The 27,696-nt window shown below is 49.0% G+C and overlaps 1 protein-coding gene across 1 annotated transcript in view; it reads right to left on the bottom strand.

Moving 5' to 3' along the window:
- The window catches only part of LOC140411359 (uncharacterized), a 144,840-nt gene that overhangs the window by 83,419 nt on the left and 33,725 nt on the right, over positions 1-27,696 (bottom strand). Inside the window, 1 exon segment of the mRNA XM_072500481.1 lies at positions 24,074-24,156. Within this exon segment, the coding sequence (XP_072356582.1) occupies positions 24,074-24,156 (83 nt within the window).

Here is a 27,696-nt window from a genome sequence, read left to right as displayed (position 1 = left end):
AAACCCAGGTGTGATTTTTCTTTAGCAGAAGGTGCAAAGGGGCCAGCGTAGTTGCCAGATTGGGGAGGAACTTCCCGGAATAGTTTACGAGACCGAGAAAAGAACGAAGATGCGAAGTGTCAGTCGGGGCGGGGGCATGTTGAATTGCACGCACCTTTCTGCGACAGGGTGCAGACCTTCGCGGTCCACCCGATAACCTAGGTAGACTACTTCCTTTGCCTGAAATACGCACTTTGTGCAACGTAAACGGACTCCATTTAAGACTGAGATGAGGATTTTCTTCTCTCAGAGGGTTGTGAGTCTTTGGAATTGCTTGACACAGAGCTATGGACAGAGTCCTTGTGTGTAGATAGATGGATTCTTGATCAGTAAGGGAATCAAGTGGACATGCAGAATGTCGGAAGCCATGATCCTATTGAATGGGCTTGCGGGGGTGAAAGGCCTCTTCCTATTTGAAGAGCTTGTCATACGAGGAGCAGTTGAAGACTCTGGGTCTGTACTGTTTGGAGTTCAGAAGGATGAGGGGGGGATCTTAGTGAAACTTACAGGATACTGAGGCCTAGATAGAGTGGACCTGGAGAGGGTGTTTCCACTAGTTGGAAAAACTAGAACCTGAGAGCACATCCTCAGACTGAAAGGATGATCCTTTAAAACAGAGATGAGGAGGAATGTCTTCAGCCAGAGGGTGGTGAATCTGTGGAACTCTGCTGCAAAAGGCTGTGGATGCCAAATCACTGAGTGTCTTTAAAACAGAGATAGATAGGTTCTTCATTAATAAGGGGATCAGGGGCTACGGGGAGAAGGCAGGAGAATGGGGATGAGAAACATGTAAGCCATGATTGAATGGCAGAGCAGACTCAATTGGCCGAGTGACCTAATTCTGCTTCTATTATGTTCTTATTTCTTATGATCTTAAAGATAGTCCAGAAGCTGAGAAAGGGAAGAAGAAAATAGAACATAGAACATAGAAAATACAGCACAGAACAGGCCCTTCGGCCCACGATGTTGTGCCGAACCTTTGTCCTAGATTAATCATAGATTATCATTGAATTTACAGTGCAGAAGGAGGCCATTCGGCCCCTCAAGTCCGCACCAGCTCTTGGAAAGAGCACCCTACCCAAACTCAACACCTCCACCCAACACCAAGGGCAATTTGGACATTAAGGGCAATTTATCATTGGCCAATTCACCTAACCTGCACATCTTTGGACTGTGGGAGGAAACCGGAGCACCCGGAGGAAACCCACGCAGACACGGGGAGGACGTGCAGACTCCGCACAGACAATGACCCAAGCCGGAATCGAACCTGGGACCATGGATATGTGAAGCAATTGTGCTATCCACAATGCTACCGTGCTGCCCTTAAGAACAAATAAATCTACACTATATCATTTTCCCGTAATCCATGTACCTATCCAACAGCTGCTTGAAGGTCCCTAATGTTTCCGACTCAACTACTTCCACAGGCAGTGCATTCCATGCCCCCACTACTCTCTGGGTAAAGAACCTACCTCTGATATCCCTCCTATATCTTCCACCTTTCACCTTAAATTTATATTTATGTCCCGTTGTAATGGTGTGTTCCACCTGGGGAAAAAGTCTCTGACTGTCTACTCTATCTATTCCCCTGATCATCTTATAAACAAACGCCCCTCCTGGCGTCCATAGAGAACAGGGGTCATTGTAGTTCCTGCAATGTCCAGTGGTTCCCCCGTGTAGGTGGCCAACCTGGCTTGTGAGTCGGTTAATGTAAGGGTCTGTATACCCTGCTTGATGCGGTCGAATGTCCGCTGGGCGATCACGGAGACCGCTGCGCCAGTATCCAACTCCATCTCAAGCGGGTGGCCATTGACCCGTACTGTCACCTTAATGGGGGCCACACGGGAAGCTGCCACACAATGCAGATGCAGGCAGTCGTCCTCCGTCTCCACGTCCTCAGGAGTAGTCGCCGCAGGTTCATCCACATGGAAGGTACGGCCTCTGGGCTGGTCCCAGTTACAGTCGGAACGACGGTGCCTCTGGCGTCCCCAGGACCGCCGTCCGCGGTCTGCGCTCTCTCAGGACAAGACTATTTGAATGGCCTGTTGAAAAGTCAATGTTGGCTCCGCTAACAACTTTCTCTGGGTGGCTGCATTGTTAATACCGCAAACCAAACGGTCGCGTAACATTTCTGACAAGGTCTCACCATAGTCACAGTACTCCGCAATCCTGCGTAGCCTGGATAGACCCTGTGTCAGAAGGAGATTCTTTAGTTTAATGTAAAAATCACTGTTGTAAAATTAATCACCAGACAATAATTAGGAAAAATTAAAGATATCGTTTAATCAACTGGATATTTGAGAAATAATTTTACCTTTATAATCTTTCATGTATTTTTGATTTGTGGACAGTGATTTACTGCAAGAAAGCCAGTGTCAAGTCAGTGTCTCTCACATTAAATGTTAATTTATCTCATTGTAATAGATTTGGCGGATCAGGGTAAAATAGTGGTTATATTATTGGTCCAGACATCCAGCGACAGAAGAACATGAGTTTTTTATTCACTTGTACGGGATTTGAGCTTCGCTGGCTAGGCCAGAATTTATTGCCCATCCCTAATTTCTCTTCGATGTGGAGATGCCGGCGTTGGACTGGGGTGAGCACAGTACGAAGTCTTACAACACCAGGTTAAAGTCCAACAGGTTTGTTTCGATGTCACTAGCTTTCGGAGCGCTGCTCCTTCCTCAGGTGAATGAAGAGGTCTGTTCCAGAAACACATATATAGACAAATTCAAAGATGCCAAACAATGCTAGGAATGCGAGCATTAGCAGGTGATTAAATCTTTACAGATACAGAGATGGGGTAACCCCAGGTTAAAGAGGTGTGAATTGTCTCAAGCCAGGACAGTTGGTAGGATTTCGCAGGCCAGATGGTGGGGGATGAATGTAATGTGACATGAATCCCAGGTCCCGGTTGAGGCCGCACTCATGTGTGCGGAACTTGGCTATAAGTTTCTGCTCGGCGATTCTGCGTTGTCGCGGGTCCTGAAGGCCGCCTTGGAGAACGCTTACCCGGAGATCAGAGGCTGAATGCCCTTGACTGCTGAAGTGTTCCCCGACTGGAAGGGAACATTCCTGCCTGGTGATTGTTGCGCGATGTCCGTTCATTCGTTGTCGCAGCGTCTGCATGGTCTCGCCAATGGTCCCGCTTCCAGACATCCTTTCCTGCAGCGTATGAGGTAGCCAACGTTGGCCGAGTCGCACGAGTATGTACCGCGTACCTGGTGGGTGGTGTTCTCACGTGTAATAGTGGTATCCATGTCGATGATCTGGCACGTCTTGCAGAGATTGCCATGACAGGGTTGTGTGGTGTCGTGGTCACTGTTCTGAAGACTGGGTAGTTTTCTGCAAACAATGGTTCGTTTGAGGTTGCGCGGTTGTTTGAAGGCAAGTAGTGGGGGTGTGGGGATGACGTTGGCATCTTGCGAGACCATGCAGACGCTGCGACAACGAATGAACGGACATCGCGCAACAATCACCAGGCAGGAATGTTCCCTTCCAGTCGGGGAACACTTCAGCAGTCAAGGGCATTCAGCCTCTGATCTCCGGGTCAGCGTTCTCCAAGGTGGCCTTCAGGGCCCGCGACAACGCAGAATCGCCGAGCAGAAACTTATAGCCAAGTTCCGCACACATGAGTGCGGCCTCAACCGGGACCTGGGATTCATGTCACATTACATTCATCCCCCACCATCTGGCCTGCAAAATCCTACCAACTGTCCTGGCTTGAGACAATTCACACCTCTTTAACCTGGGGTTACCCCATCTCTGGATCTGTAAAGATTTAATCACCTGCTAATGCTCGCATTCCTAGAATTGTTTGGCATCTTTGAATTTGTCTATATATGTGTTTCTGGAACAGACCTCTTCATTCACCTGAGGAAGGAGCAGCGCTCCGAAAGCTAGTGACATCGAAACAAACCTGTTGGACTTTAACCTGGTGTTGTAAGATTTCGTACTAATTTCTCTTCAGAAGTGGTGGTGAGCTGCCGTTTACAACCGCTGCAGTTGGCGTGGTGTTGGTGCATGCACAGTGCAGTTAGGGAGCGAGTTCCAGGATTTTGACCCAGCGAAGGAAAGATGATGTATTTATAAGTCAGGATGGTGAGTGACTTGGATGGGAACTTCTGGGTGGTTCCCAGCTATCTGCTGCTCTTGTCCTTCAGAATGGTTGTGGATTTGGAAGGTGCTACCAAAGGCAGTTTGGTGCGTTCCTGCAGTGCATCTTGTAGATGGTACACACAGCTACTGTGAATCGGTAGTGGAGGGAATGAATGCTTGTGGAAGGGTTGCCAATCAAGTGGGCTGCTTTGTCCTGGATAGTATCAAGTTTCTTGAGTGTTGTTAGAGCTGCATGCATCCAGGCAAGTGGAGAGGATTCCAATATACTCCTGACTTGTGCCTGGTAGGTGATGGACAGGCTTTGGGGAGTCAGGGGGTGAGTTACTCTGCAGGATTCCTAGCCTCCGACCTGCTCTTTCAGCCTCTGTATTTGTATGGCTAGTCCAGTTCCGTTTCTGATCAATGAGAACCCCCAGGATTATGTTAGTGGGGGAATCCGTGATGGTAATGGCATTAAATGACCTGGGGCGATGGTTAGATCCTCTCTTATTGGAGATGGTCATTGCCTGGCACTTGTGTGAACATAAGAACATAAGAACTAGGAGCAGGAGTAGGCCATCTGGCCCCTTGAGCCTGCTCCATCATTCAATGAGATCATGGCTGATCTTTTGTGGACTCAGCTCCACTTTCCGGTCCGAACACCATAACCCTTAATCCCTTTATTCTTCAAAAAACTATCTATCTTTATCTTAAAAACATTTAATGAAGGAGCCTCTACTGCTTCACTGTGCAAGGAATTCCATAGATTCACAACCCTTTGGGTGAAGAAGTTGCTCCTAAACTCAGTCCTAAACCTACTTCCCCTTATTTTGAGGCTATGCCCCCTAGTTCTGCTTTCACCCGCCAGTGGAAACAACCTGCCCGCATCTATCCTGTCTATTCCCTTCATAATCTTATATGTTTCTATAAGGTCCCCCCTCATCCTTCTAAATTCCAACGAGTACAGTCCCAGTCTACTCAACCTCTCCTTGTAATCCAACCCCTTCAGCTCTGGGATTAACCTAGTGAATCTCCTCTGCACACCCTCCAGTGCCAGTACGTCCTTTCTCAAGTAAGGAGACCAAAACTGAACACAATACTCCAGGTGTGGCCTCACTAACATCTTATACAATTGCAGCAGAACCTCCCTAGTCTTAAACTTCATCCCTCTAGCAATGAAGGACAAAACACCATTTGCCTTCTTAATCACCTGTTGCACCTGTAAACCAATTTTTTGCGACTCATGCACGAGCACACCCAGGTGTCTCTGCACAGCAGCATGTTTTAATATTTTATCATTTAAATAATAATCCCTTTTGCTGTTACTCCTACCAAAATGGATAACCTCACATTTGTCAACATTGTATTCCATCTGCCGGACCCTAGCCCATTCACTTAGCCTATCCAGATCCCTCTGCAGACTTCCGGTATCCTCTGCACTTTTTGCTTTACCACTTATCTTAGTGTTGTCTGCAAACTTGGACACATTGCCCTTGGTCCCCAACTCCAAATCATCTATGTAAATTGTGAACAGTTGTGGGACCAACACTGATCCCTGAGGGACACCACTAGCTACTGATTGCCAACCAGAGAAACACCCATTAATCCCCACTCTTTGCTTTCTATTAATTAACCAATCCTCTATACATGCTACTACATTCCCCTTAATGCCATGCATCTTTATCTTATGCAGCAACCTTTTGTGTGTCAAAGGCTTTCTGGAAATCCAGATATACCACATATACCCAACCATCTTCAGATGCTTCATCAGTGGCCTCCCTTCCATCATAAGGTCAGATGTGGGAATGTTCACTGATGATTGCACAATTCACGACTCCCCAGACATGAAAGCAGTCCACATGCAAATACAGCAAGACCTGGACAATATCCAGGCTTGGGCTGTCAAGTGGCAAGTGACAATAATGCCACAGCTAGGCAGGAAAAAGAATGGCAGGGCTCTAGTGATAGGGGACTCAATTGTAAGGGGAATAGACAGGCGGTTCTGCGGATGCAATCGAGACTCCAGGATGGTATGTTGCCTCCCTGGTGCAAGGGTCAAGGATGTCTCGGAGCGGCTGCAGGACATTCTGGGGGGGGTGGGGGGGTTGTGAACAGCCAGCTGTCATGGTGCACATAGGCACCAACGATATAGGTAAAAAACGGGACGAGGTCCTACAAGCTGAATTTAAGGAGCTAGGTGTTAAACTAAAAAGTAGGACCTCAAAGTTCGTAATCTCAGGATTGCTACCAGTGCCACGAGCTAGTCAGAGTAGGAATGTCAGGATAGAGAGGATGAATGTGTGGCTCGAGAGATGGTGCAAGAGGGAGGGATTCAAATTCCTAGGACATTGGAACCGGTTCTGGGGGAGGTGGGACCAGTACAAACCGGACGGTCTGCACCTGGGCAGGACTGGAACCGATGTCCTAGGGGGGCTGTTTGCTAGAGCTGTTGGGGAGAGTATAAACTCATGTGGCAGGGTGATGGGAACCGATTCAGGAAGTTGGAAGGTAGTAAAACAGGGACAGAAATAAAAGGCAGTAAGGGGGAAAGTGTAAGGCAGAGAAGCCACAGTCAAAAATCAAAAAGGGCGACAGTACAAGGTACAGTGACTGAGGGGAGCTCAGTGAATAGGACCAGGAATACTAAAAGAAATAAAACGGGAAGTGAAAACATTAATGGTAAGCGACGCGGCAGGTTGTTACGTGAAGATATGGGTTCAACGACAAGGAAAATTAGGAGAAAGGTTAAGAGGAAATATAGGAAATATAACTTAGCAGAGGTTACTGATCGAGGTGTTAAGATTCAGAACAGAGGTAAAAAAGCCAACATAAGTGTACTTTACCTGAATGCTCGTAGTATTCGGAATAAGGTAAATGAGTTGATGGCGCAAGTCATCGTGAATGACTATAATTTAGTGGCCATTACTGAAACATGGTTCAAGGATGGTCACGACTGGGAGTTAAATATCCGAGGGTATCAAACTTTTCGGAAGGACAGAGTGGATGGTAAAGGAGGTAGCTCTGTTATTTAAGGATGACATCCGGGCAACAGTAAGGGATGACATCGGTGCTATGGAGGTTAAGGTTGAATCCAATTGGGTGGAAATCATTGGGTGGAAATAGTAATGCGAAAAAGTCACTGATAGGAGTAATCTATAGGCCACCAAATAGTAACATTATGGTGGGGCAGGCAATTAACAAAGAAATAACTGATGCATGTAGAAATGGTACAGCAGTTATCATGGGGGATTTTAATCTACATGTCGATTGGTTTAACCAGGTCGGTCAAGGCAGCCTTGAGGCGCAGTTTATAGAATGTATCTGCGATAGTGTCCTAGAACAGTATGTAATGGAACCTACAAGGGAACAAGCGGTCCTAGATCTGGTCCTGTGTAATGAGACAGGATTGATTCAGGATCTCATAGTTAGGGATCCTCTTGGAAGGAGCGATCACAATATGGTGGAATTTAAAATACAGATGGAGGGTGAGAAGGTAAAATCAAGCACTAGTGTTTTGTGCTTAAACAAAGGAGATTACAATGGGATGAGAGAAGAACTAGCTAAAGTAGACTGGGAGCAAAGACTTTATGGTGAAACAGCTGAGGAACAGTGGAGAACCTTCCAAGTGATTTTTCACAGTGCTCAGCAAAGGTTTATATCAACAAAAAGGAAGGACGGTAAAAAGAGGGAAAATCGACCGTGGATATCTCAGGAAATAAGGGGGAGTATCAAATTGAAGGAAAAAACATACAAAGTGGCAAAGATCAGTGGGAGACTAGAGGACTGGGAAATCTTTAGGGGGCAACAGAAAGCTACTAAAAAAGCTATAAAGAAGACTAAGATAGATTATGAGAGTAAAAGTTTCTACAATTACATAAAACAAAAAAGAGTGGCTAAGGTAAATATTGGTCCTTTAGAGGATGAGAGGGGAGATTTAATAATGGGAGATGAGGAAATGGCTGAGGAACTGAACAGGTTTTTTGGGTCGGTCTTCACAGTGGAAGACACAAATAGCATGCCAGTGACTGATGGAAATGAGGCTATGACAGGTGAGGACCTTGAGAGGATTGTTATCACCAAGGAGGGAGTGATGGGCAAGCTAATGGGGCTAAAGGTAGACAAGTCTCCTGGACCTGATGGAATGCATCCCAGAGAGCTAAAAGAGATGGCTAGGGAAATTGCAAATGCACTAGTGATAATTTACCAAAATTCACTAGACTCTGGGGTGGTCCCGGCGGATTGGAAATTAGCAAACGTGACACCACTGTTTAAAAAAGGAGGTAGGCAGAAAGCGGGTAATTATAGGCCAGTGAGCTTAACTTCGGTAGTAGGAAGATGCTGGAATCTGTCATCAAGGAAGAAATAGCGAGGCATCTGGATGGAAATTGTCCCATTGGGCAGACGCAGCATGGGTTCATAAAGGGCAGGTCGTGCCTAACTAATTTCGTGGAATTTTTTGAGGACATTACCAGTGCGGTAGATAACGGCGAGCCAGTGGATGTGGTATTCTGGTTGCCTCATTTTAGGAAGGATGTGGAAGTTTTGGAAAAGGTGCAAAGGAGATTTACCATGATGTTGCCTGGAATGGAGAGTAGGTCTTACGAGGAAAGGTTGAGGGTGCTAGGCCTTTTCTCATTAGAACGGAGAAGGATGAGGGGCGACTTGATAGAGGTTCATAAGATGATTAGGGGAATAGATAGAGTAGACAGTCAGAGACTTTTTCCCCGGGTGGAACAAACCATTACAAGGGGACATAAATTTACGGTGAATGGTGGAAGATATAGGGGGGATGTCAGAGGTAGGTTCTTTACCCAGAGAGTAGTGGGGCCATGGAATGCACTGCCTGCGGAAGTAGTTGAGTCGGAAACATTAGGGACCTTCAAGCAGCTCTTGGATAGGTACGTGGATTATGGTAAAATGATATAGTGTAGATTTATTTGTTCTTAAGGGCAGCACGGTAGCATTGTGGATAGCACAATTGCTTCACAGCTCCAGGGTCCCAGGTTCGATTCCGGCTTGGGTCACTGTCTGTGCGGAGTCTGCACATCCTCCCCGTGTCTGCGTGGGTTTCCTCAGGGTGCTCCGGTTTCCTCCCACAGTCCAAAGATGTGCAGGTTAGGTGGATTGGCCATGATAAATTGCCCTTAGTGTTGGGTGGAGGTGTTGACTTTGGGTAGGGTGCTTTTTCCAAGAGCCGGTGCAGACTCAGTGGGCCGAATGGCCTCCTTCTGCACTGTAAATTCAATGATAATCTATGATTAATCTAGGACAAAGGTTCGGCACAACATCGTGGGCCGAAGGGCCTGTTCTGTGCTGTATTTTTCTATGTTCTATGTATATCTGGATTTCCAGAAAGCCTTTGACAAGGTGCCACACAAAAGGTTGCTGCATAACATAAATATGCATGGTATTAAGGGTAAAGTAATAGCATGGATAGAGGATTGGTTAATTAATAGAAAGCAAAGAGTGGGGATTAATGGGTGTTTCTCTGGTTGGCAATCAGTAGCTAGTGGTGTCCCTCAGGGATCAGTGTTGGGCCCACAATTGTTCACAATTTACATAGATGATTTGGAGCTGGGGACCAAGGGCAATGTGTCCAAGTTTACAGACGACACTAAGATGAGTGGTAATGCAAAAAGTGCAGAGGATACTGGAAGTCTGCAGAGGGATTTGGATAGGTTAAGTGAATGGGCTAGGGTCTGGCAGATGGAATACAATGTTGACAAATGTGAGGTTATCCATTTTGGTAGGAATAACAGCAAAAGGGATTATTATTTAAATGATAAAATATTAAAACATGCTGCTGTGCAGAGAGACCTGGGTGTGCTCGTGCATGAGTCGCAGAAAGTTGGTTTTCAGGTGCAACAGGTGATTAAGAAGGCAAATGGAATTTTGTCTTTCATTGCTAGAGGGATGGAGTTTAAGACTAGGGAGGTTATGCTGCAATTGTATACGGTGTTAGTGAGGCCACACCTGGAGTATTGTGTTCGGTTTTGGTCTCCTAACTTGAGAAAGGACAGACTGGCACTGGAGCGTGTGCAGAGGAGATTCACTAGGTTAATCCCAGAGCTGAATGGGTTGGATTACGAGGAGAGGTTGAGTAGACTGGGACTGTACTCGTTGGAATTTCGAAGGATGCGGGAGGATCTTATAGAAGCATATAAAATTATGAAGGGAATAGATAGGATAGATGCGGGCAGGTTGTTTCCACTGGTGGGTAAAAGCAGAACTAGGGGGCATAGCCTCAAAATAAGGGGAAGTAGGTTTAGGACTGAGTTTAGGAGCAACTTCTTCACCCAAAGGGTTGTGAATCTATGGAATTCCTTGCCCAGTGAAGCAGTAGAGGCTCCTTCATTAATTGTTTCAAAGATAAAGATAGATAGTTTTTTGAAGAATAAAGGGCTTAAGGGTTATGGTGTTCGGGCCGGAAAGTGGAGCTGAGTCCACAAAAGATCAGCCATGATCTCATTGAATGGCAGAGCAGGCTCGAGGGGCCAGATGGCCTACTCCTGCTCCTAGTTCTTATGACTGAGATGACTGACCAACAACCACAACCATCTTCCTTTGTGCTAGTTATGATTCTAACAAATGGAGGGTTTTCTGATTTCTTATTGACTCCAGTTCAGATGGTAATTTTAGAATTTTAATTTAATGGATTTCTTTTAAACAATCATCAGTTATTGTGAATCCTTCTGAAGATCTTATAAAATCCCGTTCACCAGTGATCTATGGGATGTGTTGAATATTGTGGGTTCCTCAAATCACCAACATCAAGGACTTCCAACAAAGGTAGCTTATTCCGAAGCTCAGCATCTGTATACAATACATGTAGTCTGCCTGCGCTCCTGGGAATAATTCCCATGTGGCCACTCTGTCTACATCTTCCCTGTTTAGTTGGGACACCTGGTGGTGTGGGATGTAACAGTGTCTGTGTTCAGACCATTTGTGTGACATGCAAGTAACCAAACTGACAAGGCATAACTATTTACATATAAATGTTATGTAAATACAATAGAGGCACGAATTAGGCTGTAATAGGTGGTGCATAGCCCATCGCGTCTCTTCTGGTTCCCCGCCCCCCCCCCCCGCATTTTTCTGTTGGAAAGGAAACTTAACTTGAAAGTCAGTTCTAAGCTAAGTGGCATTAAATGTCATAGAATCTTATGTTCAGCCTGCTCAGGCGCCCTGAGTGTGTGATTACACCGGTTGGTGGTGGTGTAGTCTTTTTTCGGCCAGTGTCCTCTCATGGTTTGCAACACAGGATGTTTCATCTGCATGTGCAGGATTCGCTCCATTGGCCTCAGTAGGAATCTGCATGTCCACTGCTATGGGGGGCTGGTGCCATAAGCTCGAAGATTGAAATGCTGTGTTATCTTTTGGTGTTGGTTCTGCTACTTGCACTTTTGGTGATCACATACACAGTGGGCACCATCTGAGGCTACCATGTAGCTGTTCAGTTGTGGGGCATTACTGAGTACCACTGCCAACTGATCATGGCCACGTACAGTCTGAATACTGGTTTTGACCTGGTTTTAGAGAGCCAAGTATATGGGCATCTTAATAATAGTGCATTTTGCTTTTCAATCTGCATTGCAGGAGGGCCTCATTGACATTGGTTTCAAGTTTAGGCTGCAGCAGAGCCTGGCAGTAGAAATCATGGCCCTGGCGAATGTGGGAAAAATTAATTGTGCTGACGTGTATGATTTGCAGGCTGAGGAGTAGTCTGTGATGCACGATCAATGACCACCAAAGTGAAGTTGTAGTCCAACTGAAGGCTTTAATAAGCTAGATGTTTCCCCCAGCAGCTCAGGTACAAAATGAAGGCTGCTGGGGCGGCACGGGCTCTTATACCCCGCCTAGCAGGGCGGAGCTACCATACAGCTTGACCAATAGGAAGCATACAATTTCTACCAATGGTGTTCCAGCATTACCAGGTACCATAATACCTCTACTACCACATTCACCCCGTTAAAAAAAGAGTCCTGCGGGGGTGGTGGCCTGATACTAAAACATGGCAATGTGGTAGAATTAGTTATGGTGGTACTGTAATACCTCCGTACAGCGCTTTGTAACTATTTACAATTCTAGTAACTATTTTCAATTTATGATTTAAATTTACAATTTAAAATGAAGCAATCAGTCGATTGGGGGTCCTGGTCATCCTCTGCGATCGTCGGAGCTTTGGTGGTGACTCCGGTGGTGGCTCGGGCGTATGTGACTTCGGGAGCGTGGCCTCAATCTCTGTGGCAGCTTCGACACATCTCGACGGCGCTGGTGGGGAAAACGGTTAACCTGGGAAGGGAGCGCCTGTGGGGTGCGTCGGTGGGTGGGGGGGACCTAAACGGGGCAGGCGGAAGGACCGATCCTCCTGTAAGGTGCCCTGGTGGAGGGGAGGGGAGGAGAGGGTGGGACGGATGGCTGGGGTGTGCGTGGGGCTCCGGCGGGCGGCAGGTCTCGTAGACAGACCGTATCTTGTCGGCCGTCGGGGTAAGCCACGTAGGCGTACTGGGGGTTAGTGTGGAGAAGGTGGACCCTCTCGACCAACGAGTCCGAGTTGTGCGCCCGCACGTGTTTTTGGAGCAGGATGGGTCCGGGAGCTGCCAGCCAGGTCGGGAGCGAGGTCCCCGAGGAGGACTTCCTGGGGAAGACCAGGAGACGTTCGTGAGGTGTCTGGTTGGTTGTGGTCCAAAGCAGTGACCGGATGGAGTGGAGGGCATCCGAGAGGACTTCCTGCCAGGGGGAGTCAAGGAGATTCCTGGACCGTAGGGCCAGAGACCGTCCCGTTCTCTCTCTCTACCTGTCCGTTACCCCGGGGGTTGTAACTGGTTGTCCTGCTCGAGGCGATGCCCTTGCTGAGCAGGAATTGACGCAGTTCGTCGCTCATAAAGGAGGGCCCCCTATCACTGTGTATGTAAGCGGGAAACCCAAACAGTGCAAAGATGCTATGGAGGGCCTTGATGACGATGGTTGCGGTCATGTCGGGGCAGGGGATGGCGAATGGGAACTGGGAGTACACGTCAATAACGTTCAGGAAGTACGTGTTGCGGTCGGTGGAGGGGAGGGGGCCTTTGAAGTCCATACTGAGGCGCTCAAAGATACGGGAAGCCTTTGTCAGGTGCGCTTTCTCTGGCCGGTAGAAGTGCGGTTTGCACACCGCGCAGATTTGGCAGTCCCTGGTGGCTGTCCTGACCTCCTCGATGGAGTAGGGCAGGTTGCAGGTCTTGACAAAATGGACAAAGCGAGTGACCCCCGGGTGGCAGAGGACCTCGTGGAGGGCTCGGAGGCGGTCCACTTGTCCGGTGGCACATGTGCCGTGAGACATGGCGTCAGGAGGCTTGTTTAGCTTCCCGGAACAATACAAGATCTCGTAGTTGTAGGTGGAGAGTTTGATCCTCCACCACAAGATCTTATCGTTTTTTTATCTTGCCCCGTTGTGCATTATTGAACATGAAAGCAACCGACCATTGGTCAGTGAGGAGAGTGAATCTCCTGCCGGCCAAGTAATGCCTCCAATGTCGCACAATTTCTACTATGGCCTGGGCCTCCTTTTCGACTGAGGAGTGGTGGATTTCGGAAGCATGGAGGGTACGTGAGAAGAAGGCCACGGGCCTGCCCGCTTGGTTGAGGGTGGCCGCCAGAGCTACGTCAGACGCGTCGCTCTCGACCTGGAAGGGGAGGGACTCGTCGATGGCGTGCATCGTGGCCTTTGCAATGTCTGTTTTGATGCGGTTGAAGGCCTGGGGGGCCTCTATCGACAGGGGAAAAGCTGTGGATTGGATCAAGGGACGGGCCTTGTCCGCATAGTTGGGGACCCACTGGGCGTAGTAACTGAAAAACCCTAGGCAGCGCTTCAGGGCCTTGGAGCAGTGAGGGAGGGGGAATTCCATAAGGGGGCGCATGCGCTCTGGGAAGGGGCCTATAACTCCATTTCGAACTACGTAGCCGAGGATGGCAGAATGAAGGCTGCTGGGGTGGCACGGACTCTTATACCCCACCTAGCAGGGCGGAGCTACCATACAGCATGACCAATAGGAAGCATACAATTTCTACCAATGGTGTTCCAGCATTACCAGGTACCGTAATACCTCTACTACCAGTCTGTAATTGCTTGCATGTTTCTAGAGATTCATGGCTGAGCAAACCGCCCATTCCATTGTTTGACTATGGATATTGGGGGCTGCTCACGATATTCTCAATCTCCCATGTGTGTGCAAAGTTGTGAAATTCAGCGGAGATGAATTGTTGAGGGTTGTTTGTCATTAGTCTCTGGGATGCAGTGTGTGACAAAATGTCTCTTAAGCTTGATGATTACTGTTTTACTTGTCATATTTGGCGGCTAGTCGAGGTCAAATCACATGGAATGTGAATCAACTAGGACAAATGTTGTTTACCATTCCACTCAAAGATGTCTGCTTCTGTGAATGACCATTGGACCTAATGTAAATACAGAGGTTCCTTTGGTTGATGCAGCTTGAGTGCATTGCACAATGCGCATCTGGACATTTTCCTTTCCATGTCTGCGTACATGGAGGGCCAGTACAGTGATTTATTGGCCGTGTATATGGTTGCTTCCAACCTGTGGTGTCTTTGGTGCAGTTGTGTGTATAGTATAGTTGACGAATCGCAGGCCAGACAGTATTAGTCTATCCTGTCTGGTCATTTCATCATTGATGGCGAAGAATGTGTGGAGCTTGTAGTGAAGCTCCCATGGGGATTCTGGCCAGCCCCTCAAGATAACGTTGTGCAGTTGTCTGGATGTAATGTTCGCTTGTAAGGCATCTTTGACTTCACAGAATCCGAGAATAATACAGGGCAGAAGAGGCCTTTTGGCCCATCAAATCTGCATGAAAAACACCTAACATGTCTACCTAATCCCATTTGCCAGCATTTGGTCAGTAGCCTTGAATGTTAAGACGTGCCAAGTGATCACCAGGTACTATTTGTTGATGCACCACTGTCAATGTACTCTGTTGATTATTCTTTTGTCTATTCTGTACGTACTGTGTACGTTCCCTTGGCCGCAGAAAAATACTTTTCACTGTACTTTGGTACATGTGACAATAAAAATCAATCAATTCTTAAAGGATGTGAGGCAACCCACCTCTACCACCCTCCCAGGCAGTGCATTCCACAACATCCCCCCCCCCCCCCCACCCTCTGGTTATTCCTCAAATCCCCCTGCCCCTCACCTTGAACTTGTGTCCTCTTGTAACTGACCCTTCAACTAAGGGGAACAGTTGCTCTCTATCCACTGTGTCCATGCCCCTCATAATATTGTACACCTCAATCGGGCCACCCCTCCGTCTTCTCTGCTCCAGCGGAAACAACCCAAGCCTATCCAACCTTTGTTCATACTAAAAGAGATTTATAAAGTAAACTTACACAAAATGTTCCCCTTTGTGGGAAATCTAGAACGAGAGGTCACAGATATAGGTTGAGAGGCCATAGATTTAGAACTGGGATGAGGAGAAACTACTTCTCGCAGAGAGGGGTGAATTTGTGGGAACTCGTGCAGTATTTTATGGTTTCAAGAAGGAGATAGATATATTTCTGAAGTTAAAAGTGGGATATGGGCAACAAGTGGGGAGGTGCATTTGAGACTAGGAAGAGATCAGCCATGATCTGATTGAATGACGGAGCAGGCTTGAAGAGCTGAATTGCCTAACTCTGCTCCAATTCTTATGTTCCCATGACCCATTTCACTTAAACAAGGTGCTGCTCAGACCACATCACCCTATGAAGACAGTGGAACAGGTGATAGCAGACATACTAAATGCCAAAGTGATCAGCAGTCTCAATGCAAAATGCAGGTTCTGCCAGATTCTGTTAGATGAGGAATCCTTGAAACTAACCACATTCATCTCTCCAGTAGGCAGATATTATTTTGTTGTATGCCTTATAGGATCTCGTTTGTCAGTGAAGTTTTCCACTGGTGCATGGAGCAACTCTTTACAGGCCAACGTTGCGAGATCATTGGTGACATTCTTGTTTGGGGTCACTATGCAAGACCATGATGCACAGCTTTGTCCTGTCCTGGAAGAATCGAGACCATCCAATTAAAGCTTAACCCTGCAAAATGTAGGCTCAGGGTCAACCAGTTCCTTACTTGGGTCATTTACGCACAGCAGGTGGTATAAAACTTGATCCAGACAAAACAAGGACTACACAACAGGTGGCCATTCCTGTGGACAAGCACGTTTTTTACAACATTTGCTTGGTATGACAAATTATCTTTCTTAGTTTAACCTGTGTTATTTTGAGGTCACTGGACCTCTTTGCCAACTTCTCCACAAGGACGTTGAATGGTGCTGGCAAGAGCACCACACATCTGCCTTCAGTAGACCTGAACAAGTGCTCACGGCCTCACCGGTCTTACAATACTTTGATGTTCGAGCAATGCTCATATCAGCAGACATATCCCAGCACAGACTTGGTTCAGTCTGCATCCGGAATGGCAGAGCAATGGCCTTAGCTTCAAGAGCCCTCGCTGACACCAAGACTCCCTATGCACCGATTGAAAAGGAACTTCTCGTTTTAGTCTTCGGCTGTCAGAAGTTTCATGACTTCTCTTTGTGATATATATAAATGACTGATTTATAAATATATATAAATGACTGGTCTGATTTGCAAGTTTGCGGATAATACTAAGATTGCAGGAGTTAGGGCAGCACGGTGGTGCAGTGGGTTAGCACTGCGGCCTCACGGCGCCGAGGTCCCAGGTTCGATCCCGGCTCTGGGTCACTGTCCGTGTGGAGTTTGCACATTCTCCCCGTGTTTGCGTGGGTTTCGCCCCCACAACTCAAAAATGTGCAAGCTAGGTGGATTGGCCACGCTAAATTGCCCCTTAATTGGAAAAAATTAATTGGGTACTCTAAATTTATAAAAAATAAATAAATAAATAAAAGAATGCAGGAGTTGTGGATAGTGATGAAGATTGTCAGAGAATACAACAGAATATAGATAGGCTGCAAAATTGGACAGAGAAATGGCAGATGGAATTTAACCCGGACAAATGCGAGGTGATGCATTTTGGTAGATCCAATTCAGGTGAGAGTTATAAAATAAATGGCAGGAGCATAGCGATACCGAGAGATCTGGGTGTGCAGGACCACAGATCCTTAAAAGTGGCAGCACAGGTGGAAATGGTAGTAAAGAAAGCATTTGGCATGCTTGCCTTCATCGGACGGGGTATCGAGTACAAAAGCTCGAAAATTATGTTACAATTGTACGGAACGTTCATTAGGCCACATTTGAAATACTGTGTCCAATTCTGGTCACTGCACTACCAAAAGGACGCGGATTCTTTGGAGAGAGTGCAGAAAGGGTTGCCTGGTATGGAGGGTATTCGCTATGAGGAGAGATTGAATAAACTGGGATTGTTCTCCCTAGAGAGACGCAGGCTGAGGGCTGACCTAATAGAAGTTTATAAAATTATTAGGGGTATGGATAGGGTGAACAGTTGGAGGCTTTTTCCCAGGGTGGAAATGACAATTTCAAGGTGAGGCGGGTAAGGTTCAGTGGGGATGTGTGAGGGAAGTTCTTTTCTACACCGAGGGTGGTAGTGGCCTGGATTGCATTGCTAAGAGAGGTGGTTGAGGCAGATACGTTAACGACCTTTAAGACTTATCTGGATAGGCACATGAACAGAAGGGGTATAGAGGATACAGGCGGTTGGTCTAGATAGGACACGTGATCGGCGCAGACTTAGCGGCCTGAATAGAGGCAAGGATTTCAGCAAAGCCTTACACAAGGTCCCACTTGGAAGACTTATTAAGAAGGCAAATGCACATAGGATACAGGGTAACTTGATAAGGTGGATTCAAAATTGGTTTAGCTGTCAGAGGGTGATGGCAGGCTGTCAGAAGGCTGCTTTAGTGACTGGAAGCCAGTGTCCAGTGGCGTACCACAGGGATCTGTGCTGGGCCCTCTATTGTTTGTCAGTTATATAAACAACAAAGATGACTATGTGGGGAGTAGGATCAGTAAGTTAACAGATGACACAAAGATTGGCCGGGTGATTAACAGTGAGGTTACAGGAAAATATAGACATGATGGTCAAATGGACAGAAAAGTGGCTGATGGAATTTAACCCTGAAAAGTGTGAGGTGATACATTTTGGAAGGAGTAATGTGACAAGGAAGTATTGAACAAATGGCCTGACACTGGGAAGTTCCAAGGAACAAGGGGACCTTGAAATGTTTGTCCACAGATCTTTGAAGGCAGAGGGCAGGTTAATAGGGTGGTGAAAAAGATTTATGGGACACTGCCTTTATCAATGGCACACTTGCCTTTATTAATAGAGGCATGGATTACAAAAGCAGGGAGGTCATGTTGGAGTTGTACAGAACTTTGGTGAGGCCACAGCTAGAGTACTGTGCAAAATTCTGATCACTGCTTTATAGGAACAATGTGATTGCACTGGAGTGAGTGCAGAGGCAATTCACCAGAATGTTGCCTGGGATGGAACATTTAAGTAAGAGAGAGAGGTTGGATAGGCTTGGGTTGTTTTCGCTAGAGCAGAGAAGACTGAGGGGTGACCTGATTGAGGTGTACAAGATTATGAGGGACATGGACAGAGTGGATAGGGAGCAGCTGTTCTCCTTAGTTGAAGGGTCAGTTACGAGGGGACACCTTGTAGGGTTGGAGGTTTTGGGGGGATTTGAGGAAAAACATTTTTACCCAGAGAGTGGTGACGGTCTGGAATGTACTGCCTGGGAGGGTGGTAGAGGCGGGATACCTCACATCCTTTTTTAAAAAAGTAACTGGATGAGTACTAGGCATGTCGTAACCTTCAAGGCTATGGGCCAAGTGCTGGCAAGTGGGATTAAGTGGGCAGATCAGGGCCTTTCATGCGTCGGTGCAGACTCGATGGGCCGAAGGGCCTTTTCTGTACTCTAGTATTGTGTGATTCTGATCTCACCACCTGGATTAGTCTTTTATGCGGCACTACATATCCTGACTGTGCCATCTTTTCTTACTGCGGCAACCATGCTGAAAACCATTCCATGGCCTCGTCTATAGAGTTATGAAACCTACTGTGTTAACCGATGCAGCACATTAATAATTTTCTGCTTCGTGGTTACTGGTACTCTCCTCGGAGTCATCTAGTCTCATGGTACACAACTGGTAGGTTACCAATGATATCACAGTTGAAGAGGTCTCTATATGCTGTTGTCTCTGAGGCTAGGAGTTGTAGAGCATGTACTTCTGCACCAAGCTGAATGAGACTCGATGCAATGCTGTTCCGAAGCCCTAGTAGTGGCTTTACATTCTGATTAACTCTATGGAACTTGAAATTTCCCTGTGTGCAGTGGAGGATTGCTGCACCTTTGGTGGGGATTGTCTTTCTGCCATAAGCCATGAGGTGCTTCTGGATGCTGGAATCTGGGTGATGCATACGGATCTATTTCCCGTAGCCTTTGTCTGGATAATACATTATTCTATGCTCCAGTGTCAATCTTGACTTTATCCCTGGCGCTGCTGCTAATTATGTTGAGGATGGTGAAGATCTCATCCTTTCCTGTGCCTTTGACAACAGCCCAGGAGGATGGTGGACAGGCAGCAGCATTGATGCGGCATGCCTGGAGGACCAGGGAGATGACCCGATTCTCATAGGACAAGTCTTCGTCCGTCAGCTCACCCCCCGCCCCAATCGTCCCTCCCCATTTTCCTCCTTGCGCCAATCCCTCTTTTCCCCTCCCCATTTCCTTCCTTCTGCCCCAAAGCCCCCCTCCCCAACTCCGCTGATCCACTGTCCAAGGGTCTGTGTAACATCACCCCAGGGTGATGAGCTTGTGTCGGCACAGTCAGTGGGTCAATATACTAGGCAGGTGAGTGATGATAACTTGCTGTGAGGTTAGCTCTAGTGCTCCTCAGTTTATGCCAAAGTCGGAGTCCTGTTTTTCTGCTGACTGTGCGCTCACACCCATCCTCTGAATGAGGTCTGCATTGGGGGCGTTTGATCTTGATCCATTGTGCCCGGAGGGGATGGGAGGAACTGAGGGCAACAGGGGTTTGGTGCAGGCAGGCCCGCTGTGAAGATTAAGGTGACAAAGGCTTCACATGTATCAGGTGTAATATGTTTCATTTGTGAACGTTTGACATTTCCATGCCCCTCGCTATACAGATAGTGCTCCCCCCAGTCCCCCAATTGATCCTCTCCTTGATCTTTCGTGGTCCACTGCTACATCTAGGTCTGTCCCCAGGGTGCTCGTCAGAAGTGGAGGCAGCCTGTTGCTTTCCATGCCCTGTGGCCTTTGTTGCCCTTGGCGGATGTCCGCTGGATAGCCCAGAGCTGGCCCTGGCTGACTTCTGGTGTCACAGGGGTCGCTGTTCTGCTTCCTGCTCTTGAGATGAACTGGTGTCAGGAGAGGATGATTCAGAAGAACTGAAGACCACCACCATCTCTTTGGTGGCAAGTTCCAAGTTGGCCTCCAGTGCTTCCTCCTCCCTGACGGTCTGGAGGGCCATGGGGCATTATACGGGATTATGGGGCAGCTGGAGTGAGCTTCAGAGGCCTCTGAGTCATCTGGCTTGGCCAGTCCTGACAGTCCCCATTGACTGCGCTATGATGTCGACTCCCTCGGCGATGGTCCTTCGTGACTGGGTCATGCTTTGCAGTGCCTTGGGGATGTTCACCTGCATCTGGGACATCTCAGCGACTGGGACGTGCCAAGGCCCTCAGCCATGCCTTGTTCACTGCCACTTAAGATGCTGACATTGTGCTCCAGGTTTTTCACTGCGGTCACCCACCTTGCAGTTTTGGCCTCACATAGTGCCCGTAGCCTCTGGGACTCCTTCAATCGGCTATGCACTCACTGGAGTGTCGTTGACATCCCCTCCTGAATCTCATAGCTGTGTCCCATCATCTGCATCAGCTCTGGGATGACCTTGTTCAGAGGCTCGGCGAGTCCGGGTGTCCAGCAGACATCCGATTCCTGACTCCATTGGATGTTCCTGCCTCCACCTGATGTGCATCAGCAACCATGTGGTGCTCAATAGATCGTGCCCCAGAAGCCGGACTGGACGGCCTTGATCGCCCACTGCCTGAACCTGTTCATGGCAAGTTTTTGCCAGGCCCAGGAGGAGGTTCACTAAGAGATCCTCCTCCTCCTTTCCCCCCCCCCCCCCCCTCCCCGCTTTGTCAGGTGCCAGTAGATCAGGAGCGTGGGACTGAAGTGCAAACAAAACTGTAATAAAAAGTTTGATAAACTAAAAAGGGGGTGCAGCCTCAAACGTTTAATGTAGATGTGGCTCACGGACTCCACAAAGTCGTAAAAAAAGGCAGGCATCTGGAGAGTCCATGACCTGGTGCCAACGATGATTGCTTGGTACTGCTGCGTGCAAACCCTCCACCCAAGGTCCCCAAGATTGAGGGGGGGACTCCTCCGGAGAGCGACCCCCAGTGGGAGGTGCACCAAGGTGTGTCTGGGTGAGGGCAATGAGGTAAAAGGTGTGCAGCAGCAGCAAATATCCCTCCATGCAGTATGGAAGGCACATAGGGCATTTCCGCAAGGCGGCTAGTTTTGTGGAGCCCTGGCTCCTGAGGGAAGTTTCAGGGCCTGGGTCCAATGTGGAATTCTGTCTGAGCTAGGGTCCGCTCAGTGCACATCTGTGCGTCCTCGAGACCATGACTGGCGTCGGGTCCGTGCACAACTGTTTTGAGGTCACTGGTGGCATCGACTGTGAGCTGGACACCCACCACTGCTCGATGTATCAATACGCGCGGTGTCATCCAGCCCACTCCCGCCACCCAGCACATTCCCGACCCTGGTCACCTCGGCAGCCACAGCCCTTCGCTCCGCCAGCATTCAAAATGGTACTGGTGGAGATGCAGATTCCTGAGTAGCAGCTCACTGACGACAGCCACTACTACAGACGGGAGAGCTGCGGCGTGAGGTGAGCATATTCCAAATTTTGAGAAGGTCCTGGTAAAAGATGGGCAGTGCATGCAGGGAGTAACAGAGACCCCTTGGGCCTATGAATAGGAACTGCATGTCATTGTTCAGGCCGTGCACCTGGCGGAAGAAATACGTTACCAAGGCATATCGCCGTGGTTACTTGTTCCACTTATCCGTGCCATTCTCTGTCCAGGAGCTGCAGCCGTGGAAGTTCACCCACACGGCTCAATATCACCGGAACCTAATCCTGACATCCACATATTCCACTGGCGCTCAAGGTACAATTGAATATCTCACACTTGTATGCCAGTTACATGCAGCACTCACCACACTAGCAAGAAAAGCATTAGCAATCTGCAAAAGCATTTCTTCAATAGCGTCATCAGGTGGCCCATTTGGAAGAATGTCACACACCAGGTCCCGCAGCGTCTTCTTGCTTTAAACAGATTGCCTTCTGGACACATTCATAGAATTTTTTTTTTTCATAGAATTTACAGTGCAGAAGGAGGCCACTCGGCCCATTGAGTCTGCACCGGCTCTTGGAAAGTCAACACCTCCACCCTATCCCCATAACCTAGCAACTCCACCCAACACGAAGGGCAATTTTGGACACTAAGGGCAATTTATCATGGCCAATCCACTTAACCTGCACATCTTTGGACTGTGGGAGGAAACCGGAGCACCCGAAGGAAACCCACGCACACACGGGGAGGATGTGCAGACTCCGCACAGACAGTGACCCAAGCCGGAATCGAACCTGGGACCCTGGAGCTGTGAAGCAATTGTGCTGTCCACAATGCTACCGTACTGCCCGTGCACATACATCCCCTGACCCAGGTATCATGGAAAAAATGGTCTTTCCTTCTGAAACAGAAAAGTAAGAAAACTGCAATTTGCAGCCACCAGCAGATAACCTGCAAATGTCAAAATAGAAAAGACAATACAATGAGGATACCAATCACTTGGCCCTAAGAACAAAGACTCACCAGCTCGCCCACTGGAAAAGGACACTCCAACACAGCACAGCGGATGAGAGGGAGAAAACCATTCCAACCCTCCCAAGAGGGGCACAGTTCAGTCAAGAACAGGACTAGAGTATTATAAATAAAACCAAATACAGAGCAACCACTGAAGGAAATCACAAAACAGGCAGGAAGACAATGAAGACACCAGCCATACGTAGAAACATAGGAACAGAAGTAAGCAATTCAGTTCTTCCAAGCTGTTCCGACATTTTATCAGATCATTCCTGGTCTCAAATCCACCTCCCTGCTGTTGCCCATATCCCTTTCACCCATTTTTAAAATCCAAAATATATCGATCTCCTTCTTGAAACCATTATATTTTTTTAAATTTAAGTACCCAATTCTTTTTTTTCCAATTAAGGGGCAATTTAGTGTGGCCAATCCACCTACCCTGCCCATTTTTTGGATTGTGGGGTGAAACCCATGCAAACAGTGGGAGAATGTGCAAACCCCACACGGACAGTGACCCGGGACTGGGATTGAACCATCATCCTCAGCGGTGTGAGGCAGCAGTGCTAACCACTGCACCACCTTGCTGCTCCTTGAAACAATTTAATGACTCCCTGAACAATTCCCTGCACTATGGGGCAGCGAGTTCCACAGAGCGTACCAAGGACGAAAACCAAAAAAAAGAATAAATGAACAATGCCACCAGCTGCCGAGGCAGTGTACACCACCCCTCGGCCCCAGCATCAGAACTACAACTGTGGGAGGGTGCTAAGAAGCCACTCAAACCAAAGCGAGCAGCACAGACCATCGGAAAAGAGCACGCTGACATGGAGCACAGCGGAAGGAGAGAGAACACCCCACCTCTTCTCCAGCGCTGGTAATTTGCCGAGTCAAAGCAGCGAGAGGGGTTGCAGCAGACAAACACAGCCGCTAGGCAAAAGATCAATACACTGCCAACGATGCAGAAATGACTCCCCCACCCCGTCACCCCGCAGCACCTACAGTGGACTTGCATCAGTCGAAAGCCGCTTGGTAAACCGACCACCAGAAGGTCTCACCAACCTGGAGCATAGTAGTGGAGGGAGAGAGAACAAAAACAATCTCCACCTCTCCAGCATAGGCAGCATCTTCCAGCGACTCCCAGGCTACAGGGGCAGGAGGGGTTGCAATTGGCAAAAAGATAATCCGCAGTTACATGGTATCCATCGTACAATTCGTCCAACTCACCCTGACAAACACAGTACAAAAGGAAAATGAGGAACACCAGTGACCTGCATAGCTCCCATAACAGGAGCAGTAGATGGCCACTGAACATATCAAGTCACCGGTAGTCCTGACGCAACTTCCGGGCTGCGCAGTCGAACCCGGCCACCACCCCTCCTCTACTGTAATATCAGCATCTGATCTTCCTTCACCACCCTGTCCAAGGACCAGCCAACAGGAACACAGGGGGCATTAACAGGTAACCCATAAGTCCATAACAGAATACACAGTCAACGCACAAAACAGATATTTAAAAATATCCACACACTGCTCGAGCAAATCCTCCTACATCCTCAGCCCGGTAGTAGGCCCGCCAAAATCCTCCCCTCGCCGCACAACAGGTAAAAGAGACTGAAAGGCAACCACCCATCTTCCTTCCCTTCTTTCTCAACTTCGGCAGCCTCCAGCTATTCTCAGTCACCAACAGGAGCAAGAAGCAAACACAACCTGCAGCTGGGAGGTGCTCTCACAACTAACAAGGCCAATTCCTCATTAGCAATAGCCTTCAGCTGTGAAGCTAGAAGCTCCTCACAGTCATGGGTTTGCCTGACAGTGAGCAACTTATTCTGACATTGGCAGTTTTTTTAACATGCTTCACTTGCAACAGTGTGGTGAATGTATTGCTGTAACAATTCACCATGTGCATATCTGTATTACGCTGTTGCCCATGTGGGCTCCACCTATGAACCATTGTAAGCATGTTTGGGTCTGTGTGGGCTCCGCCCCTGGCTCCATCCCTTGACGGGAGGTATAAGGAGCAGTCGCCCTGTAGGCGGCTCCCACTAACAGAGCAGTCGCAGGCAGGCACTGTTCTAGTTGATTAAAGCCACAGTTTACTACTTCTCCTGGTTTTGTGTGAATTGATGGTCACATCAATTTAATCAACTACAACGCCACTATGGAATCGGCCCTCAAACCTGACTGACTGGAACTCGATCCGCAGGCCGCTGTTTCAAGGCCTACCTCGCCGCCTCCTCCTCGCCTTCCGTCACCGACAAACAGTAGCTGAGTCTCCTCCACGCACAGGTGAGCCATCGAATCTCTGTTCAACTCGAGGAAGCCTCCACCCTCGCGATGCTAGAGCGCCTCTACATAAGGCCCATGAACGAGGTATATGTGCGGCATCCCCTCACCACTCGCCGGCAGCGTTCCGGGGAATCGCTGGAAGAGTACTTATGCGACCTCAAAGTCCTTGCACGAAGCTGCAATTACCAGGCCGTTACGGCCACTCAACATATGGACCTTGCCATCTGGGACACCTACATGGCTGAAGTCAGGTCCAACTACGTGAGACAGCGCCTAGATCAGGAAGAGACGGTAAAACTAGCCTCCTCTCTGGAAGTAGCGTTCCAAAGCCTTAACGCGTTCCCGTCCGATCACGCGACCCCCCTCGTGGATCCCCGACCAAAGAATACCCCACGCCTGGGCCACGCGGCTGCCCGCCCACCATGGGGGGGCTACCCTGTTATTTCTGCGGCCAGCCTCAACACCCCCGGCAGTGCGGCCTGGCCCGGAACGCGAACTGCAGCGACTGCCGGAGAAAAGGACATTTTGCTAAAGTTTGCCTGGCCAGGTCCAAAAACTCTAAATTGCAGGCCCGACCCTCAGACTCACAGGCCCGCAGATCCCGCAGTGTGGCAGCGTGTCTGTCGGCCATGCCCCCCCCCGGACGCGTCATTGGCCTCGTGTTGTCCGTGGGGGCAGCCATCTTCCAGCCCGCATGCAGCGTGTGCGACTCACGTGAGCTGCCATCTTGGCCATCCTTGCCCACGCGGCCCGCCACGTGCGACCGACGGGGGCCGCCATCTTGGCCGCCATCTGCAACGCCTGACACGTGTGACCAACAGGGGCAGCCATCTTGGAATCGCCCCAGAACCTCCGACCACGCCGGCTACCCGCAACTCAGTGCGGTCACGACCCAAACACCTCCGGAGCTCTATGATGACCGTCCGGGTAAACGGACATGAAATGTCCAGCCTCTTCGACTCCGGGAGCACAGAGAGCTTCATTCATCCAGACATGGTAAGACGCTGCTCGCTCCCAATCTTCCCGGCGATCAAACCATCTCCCTCGCCTCCGGGTCGCACTCGGTGCAGGTCCGGGGGTGCACTACCGCAACCCTCGCAATACAGGGCGCCAAGTACGCCAACTTTAAATTACATGTACTCCCCGACCTCTGCGCTCCTCTTCTATTGGGACTGGATTTTCGATGTAACCACAGGGCCTAACCCTGAAGTTCGGCGGGCCCCTACCCCCACTCACCGCATGTAGCCTCGCGACCCGAAAGGTCGACCCTCACCCGCTCTTCGCAAATCTCACCGCCGACTACAAACCAGTTGCCACCAGAAGCAGGCGGTAGAGCATCAAGGATAGGACTTTTATCAGGTCCGAGGTCCAGCGACTCTTGCAGGAGGGAATCATCGAGGCCAGCAATAGCCCCTGGAGAGCCCAGGTGGTGGTCATCAGGACCGGGGAAAAGAACCGAATGGTTGTAGGTTACAGCCAAACCATAAATCGGTACACTCACCTCAATGTGTACCCCCTTCCCCGGATCGCAGACATGGTTAATCAGATCGCGCACTACCGGGTGTTCTCCATGGTGGATCTGATGTCTGCGTACCACCAGCTCCCAATCCGCCCGGGGGACAGCCACTACACGGCTTTTGAGGCAGACGGCCGCCTCTTCCACTTCATCCGGGTCCCCTTTGGCGTCAAGAACGGGGTCTTGGTCTTCCAAAGAACGATGGACCAAATGGTGGACCAGTACGGGCTGTGGGCCACATTTACGTACTTGGACAGCGTCACCATCAGCGGCCATGATCAGCAGGACCACGATGCCAACCTCCAGAGATTTCTCCAAACCGCCCGAACCCTTAACCTCACTTACAACAACGATGTTAAGCTTCATTTTCCGCACAACCAGACTAGCCATCCTCGACTACGTCGTGGAAAATGGGGTTCTCGGACCCGACCCTGACCGGATGCACCCCCTCCTGCAACTCTCCCTTCCCCACTGCCCCAAGGCCCTGAAAAGGTGCCTCTGTTTCTTTTCATATTACGCCCAGTGGGTCCCCAACTTTGCCCACCATCTTCCCACTGGTGGCTGAGGCCCGCCAGGCCTTCAGCTGCATCAAGGCGGATATCGCCAAAGCCGCAAAGCGCGCGGTGGACGAGTCCGTCCCCTTCCAGGTGGAGAGCGACGCATCAGAGGTCGCCCTTACCGTTGCCCTCAATCAGGCAGGCAGGCCAGTCGCGTTTTTTTCACGAACCCTCACCACCTCCGAAATTCAACATTCCTCAGTTGAAAAGGAAGCCCAAGCCATCGTGGAAGCCGTGCGGCATTACCCCGTTGTTAGGAGGTTTACCCTCATCACCGACCAACGATCGGTAGCCTTCATATTCGATAATACGCTGCGAGGCAA

This window comes from Scyliorhinus torazame, chromosome 4 (genome assembly GCF_047496885.1).
Source record: "Scyliorhinus torazame isolate Kashiwa2021f chromosome 4, sScyTor2.1, whole genome shotgun sequence".
Taxonomy (NCBI): Eukaryota; Metazoa; Chordata; class Chondrichthyes; order Carcharhiniformes; family Scyliorhinidae; genus Scyliorhinus; species Scyliorhinus torazame.
The sequence above is the reverse complement of the archived record's forward strand: the minus strand, read 5'-3'. Positions and strand labels throughout refer to the sequence as shown.